The 8,073-nt window shown below is 37.8% G+C and overlaps 1 protein-coding gene across 1 annotated transcript; it reads left to right on the top strand.

The window, feature by feature from the left end:
- The first annotated feature begins 5,761 nt into the window (after positions 1–5,761).
- LOC126692340 (uncharacterized) lies at positions 5,762–7,632 on the top strand. The gene is made up of 2 exons (XM_050387918.1): positions 5,762–7,246; positions 7,548–7,632. Exon 1 carries the CDS (start codon positions 5,922–5,924, stop codon positions 7,218–7,220), a length of 1,299 nt encoding a protein of 432 aa, XP_050243875.1. The 5' UTR covers positions 5,762–5,921; the 3' UTR covers positions 7,221–7,246; positions 7,548–7,632.
- Positions 7,633–8,073: the final 441 nt, after the last annotated feature.

The raw sequence follows: 8,073 nt of genomic DNA, 5'->3' as shown, positions 1-8,073 counted from the left end.
TGGCTTCTATTCCTCTCTGGGACACCATGAATCCCAAGAATTTTCCCGAGGCTACCCCAAAAACACATTTGTTTGGATTCAACTTCATCTGGTGTTTTCTCAGGGTTGTGAAAGTCTCCTCCAGCTCGTCCAGATGAGCGAGCTCTTCCTTACTCTTGACGAGCATATCGTCTACGTATACCTCCATATTTCTGCCAATTTGTTGGTTGAACATTTTGTTTACCATCCTCTGATATGTAGCTCCAGCATTTTTCAACCCAAAAGGCATCACCTTGTAACAATAGAGTCCCTGGCTGGTGATGAAGGCGGTCTTCTCCTGGTCTTCTTCAGCCATCTGTATCTGGTTGTACCCTGAGAAGGCGTCCATGAACGTCAACAACTTGTGTCCAGCGGTAGAGTCCACGAGCTGGTCTATCCTTGGTAGAGGGAAGCTGTCCTTTGGGCATGCTTTATTCAGGTCGGTGAAGTCTACACACATTCTCCACTTTCCATTTGGTTTCTTTACCAGGACGACGTTGGTGAGCCATTCTGGGTAGTATACCTCCCGGATGAATCCAGCCGTCAAGAGTTTGGTTACCTCCTCTGCTACTGCCTGATCTCGCTCTGGAGCGAAAGTTCTTCGTCGTTGCTGAACGAGCTTCCTGTTGGGGTCCACATTCAGTCTATGCTGGATGATCTCTGGAGATATGCCTGGCATGTCCTCGTGACTCCATGCAAAGACATCTAGATTCCCTTTAAGGAACTTTATGAGTCTCGCTCTCACCTCAGGACTTAGCGTCGTCCCTATCCTGGTTGTCCTGTCCGCATTTCCTTCTACCAATTCCACGGCTTCCAGGATCTCCACTCCATCTTCCTCTTTTTCTTCTATCGTCCACTTGTGGTTCTCCTTTCTTGCCAGTACGGCCTGGTAGCACTCCCTTGCCAGGACCTGATCACCCTTCACTTCACCCACACCATCGTCTGTTGGGAATTTCACCTTCAAACAGTAAGTTGACGTTGCCGCCTTCCACTTGTTTAAGGTAGGCCTCCCAATGATGGCATTGTAGGACGAGGGGCAATCTACAACTAGGAAGTCTACTTGTTTGGTCAGCTGCAACGGATAGGTCCCTGCTGTCACCGTCAGAGTCACTATACCCCTGGGGTAGACCCTGTCTCCACTGAAACTGACAAGCGGAGAGTCGAAAGGACGGAGCCTTTTTGGATCTAACTTCAACTGCTGGAAGGCTGGGAGGTAGATGATATCCGCTGAGCTCCCGTTATCAACAAGGATTCTTCTGGTATTGAACCCTTCTATATTCAGCACTATGACCAGGGGATCTTTGTGAGGCTGCTTCACTCCCCTGGCGTCTCCTTCATTAAAAGACATATCTTGGTATGTTCGTCGGTACTTGGACGGAGGAATGGCGTGGACGCTGTTTACCTGTCTGTGGTATGCTTTTCTAAGTGATCTGAAGGACCCTCCTGAGAATGGTCCTCCCGTGATCGTGTTTATCTCCCCGATCACTTTGCGTGGAGGTTGGGACGTATGGTCGTCATCCCGAGTGAAGGATTCATGTTGGGTCCTGGTGTCGTCTCTGAACTTGCTATATTCTCCTTTCTTTACATATTTCTGCAACTTTCCTTTCCGTATTAACTCCTCTATTTGTTCCTTCAGGTCTCTGCAATCTTCTGTGTTGTGGCCGTGGTCTCTGTGGAACCGGCAATACTTGTTCTTGTCACGTACATTGGGGGACGAGTGTAATGGCCTGGGCCATTTGAGATAATGCTCGTCCTTGATCTGCGTGAAAATCTTGTCAACAGGCATAACCAAAGGAGTAAATTTTACCTGACGAGGATTTTTGTCATCTCTCTTTCTATTCCCGTCACTGTTCCGACGTTCTGGTCTGTCTCTCTTTTGCCCTCTGCGGTCGTCTTCCCTCTTGGACTTGTCTCCTAGCCTCTCGGTATCTTTTATGGCAGCTAGAGCATCTTCCGCGTTCATGTATTTTTGGGCCTTCAGGAGCATCTCAGCCATTGTCTTCGGGGGGTTTTTGGCAAGAGAGGCTACAAGGTCTCTGGATTTCAACCCTGCCTTGAAGGTCGTCAGTTGCACCTTGTCATCAGCTTCGTCCACCTCCAGAGTTTCCCGGGTGAATCGCTTGACATATGACCTCAGAGTCTCCTTCTCTCCCTGTCTTATGGTGAGTAAGTAATCTACTGGTCTCCTTGGGCGTTGTCCCCCTATGAAGTGACGCAGGAAAGCACTACTTAGCTGATCGAAGTTGTCTATGGATGAGTTTGGCAACTTTGTAAACCACTCTCTTGCAGCTCCTTTGAGAGTCGTAGGGAAGGAACGACACAATATCTCGTCAAGTGGTTGCTGAAGGCCCAGAGTCATCTTAAAGGTATTAAGATGATCCTGAGGGTCCTTGAGTCCGTCGAATGGTTCTAATTGAGGCAGGCGAAACTTTGACGGCACGGGGCAATCAAGTACCGCTGCAGTGAAGGGCGAATCTGTAGCCCTTACCATCTTGTCCACACTCCGGTCTGTCTTTTCCTTGATAGCGCTCCTTAGTTCGTCCATCTCTTTCCTCATTTCCCGAAGAAGATCTGAGTTCTGTTCGTCCGGAGTAGTTGGTCTCCGAGGGGTTTCCCTCTGTTGGCTATCCCCCTCTCCCTCCGTGTTACCCTTGGACCGGTTTTCTTCCTGTTGAGCTTGTTGAACCTGCTGGAGCCGCAGCTTCATTTCCTGGTTCTGCCTGGTGAGTTCCTCAATGGTGGCTGCCAGGGCTTGAACTTGCTGGGTCAAGGTCGTTGAATCTGGGTTGGATTCCATCTGGATATGGTGAATTGATGGAAACTACGTTTTCGAATGTAAATCTGAAAACTCGTTCCCACAGACGGCGCCAAACTGATGGAACACAAGTCCGTCAGTGAGTGAGCAGATGGAATCACTCTTGGAATGTGAAGGTTTGCTCGACGAGGGACACCGGTGTGGCGCCTGCCACAAAGTCTCCGATGCCAAAGTTAGGATCACAATTAAACACAGTAAAGAAGTAAAAGATAGTTTCAGAGTATTTTTGCATATATCTCCTTCTGTTGGTTGTGTGAAAGTTTTATACCTGAGGCCTTACGGGCTAGCCGTTGAAGTTGTTAATGCTTTCTTTAGTAACACACCTGGTCAGTAATGAGACTTTTAAGAGGCTCTCCAACGGTCTGCTTGGTCGATTTGGTAATTGCTCGGATCATTGATTGACTGCATTGAATAACTCCCTGCCTTCGTTAGTGATGATGGCTTTCTTCGTTTTTTCTGATTACCTCGTCATGGATGATTCTCCCGTCATTAATGTTATCTTCGTCAGCAGGATGTAGAGTCGTCATTCCCGTCAGTATCTACAAGATTTTGAATTCAACTCTCTCTTGATTTAGAAGACCCTATATAATTACTCCATTCCTTTCAATATTCTATTTTCCATTTCTCATTTACACTTTATTCATCTTTTTATTCCATTTCTATGACGATAAAATAGATAATTTTCATAATTTTTATTTTGTACTCCACCAATCACAACTTATATCCTTATATTGCTCAAACCAATTGATTCTCATCTTTTGATTGGTATGTGTATATATATATATATACACTAAACCAAAATTGCCAAAACTATTTTATCTTCTTGATAAAATTTTCGTCCAAACCCATTATACATATGGTTACTTATAAATAGATTAAACAAGTCATGTATATGATTTATTAAGGTGAGTTTACTAGTTTTTCAAATTATGCTTTTTTTAAAAATAAAAAAAAATTTGGTAGTTTTAATAATTGCTCAATGAAATTGGGCTTTTTTAAAAAGTGAATTAAAAAAAATTGTTTAAAGGTGCTTTTTTAAAAAGCTTATTTAGTTGTCATTTACCAAAACTGCAATTTAAGGTGTAAATTACAAAAAATGACTATATATATATAAATAAGGGAATTCTTTCATGACTATTAATAATAATAATAATAATAATAATAATAATAATAATAATAATAATAATAATATTCTAAGTAGAATCTCAAAATTAATTGAGAATTAATAATATTCTATCTAATTAAGAATTTTTTTTTTCAAATACTTCACTAAAGTACAACAAAGTACATTAACATTTTTTAGAAAATAAATCATTTTTCAAAAATCATTTTCTAAAAACTATCTCATTTTTCTATATTGGATAGCAACTTTGAAATGAATTGGAAAACTATCTTTTTACTTTCTTTATTTAGCTTGACATAAGATAGAATTGTTTTCCGTCACGCTAAATAAAGAAAGTTAAGAGATATTTTTCCTTTGTCCCACTTTATTTAGATATTACCAAACACAAAATAATACAAAAAACTATTTTTACATAAATTTTTTCATTGAAATATATAAATCCCACTCTACAAAGAAAAACTTATTTTAAATTAATGATTAATATACATTTTGTAAGCCCCGAATCCCATGCAATAGATTAATGGACGATTAATCATTGCGTTGCCTATAAATTAAAAAACTTATTCTCCTCAATTGTTATCCACTCTCTCATTCCTATCTTTCTAGATAAAAATGAATGACAAACTAAAAACAAACCTTTAACAGCCCAAACCAAAATAAAAGTTTACTGATGCAAAAGGTCAAGCAATTTTTAAGCATTGCTCAAGCAAAATGAGATCTTAGAAATTCATTTTCATTGCCATAACAATATTTGATCGATGGTTGTTGCAATGAATGTGGCTAAATAAACACTAATTTTTTTCCTAAATTTTATTTCTTGATAAAATCCATAAAATTCTTAAATTATTTCATTTCACACCCTCGATGAGTATACTAAAATAATTAGAATATTTGCTCTATGTAACTCTTTATTACCAAAGTTCTAAAGATTTTTTTTTTAAATACTACTATGATTTAAATTATACTACCAAAAGTTTTAGAAATTTAAAAGAATTCTATTAATTATTTTATATTATTTTAATAATCTATCATAAGTATTTATTTTTAATAATAAAAGATGAGACATACACATTATGCTTGCACTAAATGACTTTTAATAATGTAAACTTTATAAGTTGTGCAACATAATTCATCACATCATTCATTATAAATACATTAAAATTATTTACATAGTTTAAGTTAAATGAAATTCGTCTATTAACAAATTTTTGAAAAGAAATTGAAATACTAATCAAATTAAAACTCAATTATCAAAAGTTCAAAAATTTTAAAAGAGGTACTATTATTTTTAGAATTTTTTTATAATCTATATTTGGTTTTTGATAAAAACATTGATTGTAGAATGTGAATTACTCATTAACTTAAAATAATTTTTTTTTTGTTTTATTATTCAATTGATAATATTATTGAAATATTTGTTTAATTTACATATAATTTTTTGTTAAGCCATGTGATAGTTAAAAAAGGGAGGAAAAGAAAGTAAATCTAGGACACTAAATGCATTTGCACATATTATATGGCAAGAAAAGATACCCAAAAAAAAAAAAGATTCGATGCATTTACACATATTATCTGCACGTACCTCTACAGTCTACATGTCTCTCTTTGCGGTAAACTTTAAAAATGGCAACTTTTCTATTCACTATCATTTTATTTCTTGCTGGACCCCAATCACAATATTAATACTACATTAATCATGTTTTTTTATTGTTAAAAAAAATCATGTTTCTAATCACCGGCGTCTCTAGTCTAAATTGTCCTTATTTGACTTTGAAAGTTTCAAAAGCAGGGAACTGTTTCCAGAGATAATTGGCTACGTTCGTACATGCTTATAACACTAGTACATTTAAAGTCTCCTATGTGATTTAATTTTCTATTTTTTTATAGTTTTTATGTCAACAAGAACTTGCTATAGCTGCCAAGAAATTTCTAAATTATGTTCTCTTGTTTCAGCTTGAAAATTATATGATGGTCAGAAAACTCAGAAGATTCACAGGGGTTACAATGTTTGATTACAAGGTACTTTGCCGTGCCAAATTGTCTATCATCTTTACCATCACACTTGTTGCTATGATCTTTGTCATCTACAAAGACAGTATCATCTGTGAAAACAGTGAGGAAACTCGAGGGCAACTGAGATCAAGTACTGGCAGTATCATCTATGAAAATAGTGAGCAAACTCAAGGGAAACTGAGATCAAGTATTGGTAACAAACAACTGTATTCCATGCAAGAAAAGATTGATGAAATTGAAGAAGAAAATTTGCAATCATTAGTCTCTCCTTTGAGTGTCACAGAAGAAGAGAGAATTGCTTGGTTCCGGGAAAAGATGCCGAAGATTCAGATTTTCAAGTCCAACAACATGACACGGAAATTTCATAGTCGGGTTAAAAAATTCTTTCGCAGTGGCTGTGAGGCACAATTCTTCATGACTTGGATTTCACCAGCAGCGACTTTTGGAAGAAGGGAATTCTTCACCTTGGAGAGCCTTTTCAAGGCACACCCTCATGGATGTTTAATGATTCTATCAAGAAGTTTGGACTCTGGAAGAGGGAACAAAATCCTGAAACCTCTAGTTGATAGAGGATTCAAAGTTAAGGCAGTGACACCGGACTTGGCGTATCTATTCAAGGATACACCAGCTAAAGCTTGGTTTAAGGAGATGAAGAGTGGGATAAAGGACCCAGGTGAGATTCCATTTGCTCAGAATTTATCCAATTTGATCAGACTTGCAGTATTGTACAAGTATGGTGGGGTTTACTTGGATACAGATTTTATTGTTCTAAAGCCTTTTACTGGGTTGAAGAACTCAATTGGTGCACAAAGTATGGATATGGAAACTAAGAACTGGACCAGGTTAAACAATGCAGTTTTGATTTTTGATATGAATCATCCACTTCTGCTCAGATTCATGGAGGAATTCGCCTCAACTTTTGATGGAAATAAATGGGGTCATAATGGTCCCTATTTGGTTTCTAGAGTGGTTGAGAATATAGGAAAGCAACCTGGTTATAACTTCACAGTCTTGCAGCCTATGGCCTTCTATCCTGTTGATTGGATCAGGATAAACAGACTTTTCATGAAGCCAGCAAACCGTTCTGATTCAAGATGGGTACAAGAAAAACTGCTTCAGCTCAGTGGAGAGACTTATGGGGTACACCTATGGAACAAGCAAACCCGCAATTTGCAAATCGAAGAAGGAAGTGTCATGGGAAGACTAATCTTAGAACACTGTCTCATTTGCCAACGCATACAGAGTTCTTAAAGGAGGATGCTTGAATTTATTCTCTGGTAAATGAGATAAAGGGTATTTCTTTTGTATCTTTGTTCTTTTTTTCTTTTTCAACTTTTTTGGTTGTTTGTCAATAATTATTTGATAGTAGATCTCATACAGCTTAACAATGGTAATATACAATCAATTTTCTTACTCTGATAATGATGGCTAATGTATAATAATATCAAAACTTTCTTGCACAAATCATAATTCTAAACCTTTTCAATTTCAATCTAAATCTAAACCCTCTGCATCTCCATAAGCCAAATCCTGGCAATCTTCTGTATGACTTTTTTCGTGTCAACTTGTGGTTGCTAGTTATCACCTTTCTATTCCCAACGCCAAACTCTCTATCCATGAAACTACCTTCTGTAGCAGCCTTATTTTGACCATCAGTTCCAGAATCATTGGTGGGTCCAACTTGCTTAATTGAGGCCCATGGATCATGAATTTCATCATCTGCATCACTGCCCCACAAAGGTATAGCCTTTACTACAGGTGAGCCACTGTAATTTTCAAAAAAATTGGACAAACTAGTATGTTCCATATCAAATAATCTCCTCAAAGATGTGCTTCCTCCTTGCATCAATTCTAACAAGCTGCTACTTTTCTGGGAGGAAGAGAACGAAGAACCCGAAGGAGCTGAAATATACAAGGAAGGAGAAGATGAAGATAAATACAAAGACTTCTGGTACTCTAGAATCTGCCTGAGTCTTTCTTTGCCAACAACGAGAGGGGACTCTTCATCCTTCTCTTCTATAATCTCTGATACCGGCATAGTTTGAAAGGATTTTGTTTTATGTATGAAATAGATGGATAGGCAACCTGCATTCCTTTTCTATTT

Source organism: Quercus robur, chromosome 7 (genome assembly GCF_932294415.1).
Source record: "Quercus robur chromosome 7, dhQueRobu3.1, whole genome shotgun sequence".
Classification (NCBI taxonomy): Eukaryota; Viridiplantae; Streptophyta; class Magnoliopsida; order Fagales; family Fagaceae; genus Quercus; species Quercus robur.
This window is presented reverse-complemented; position numbering and strand designations above follow the sequence as displayed.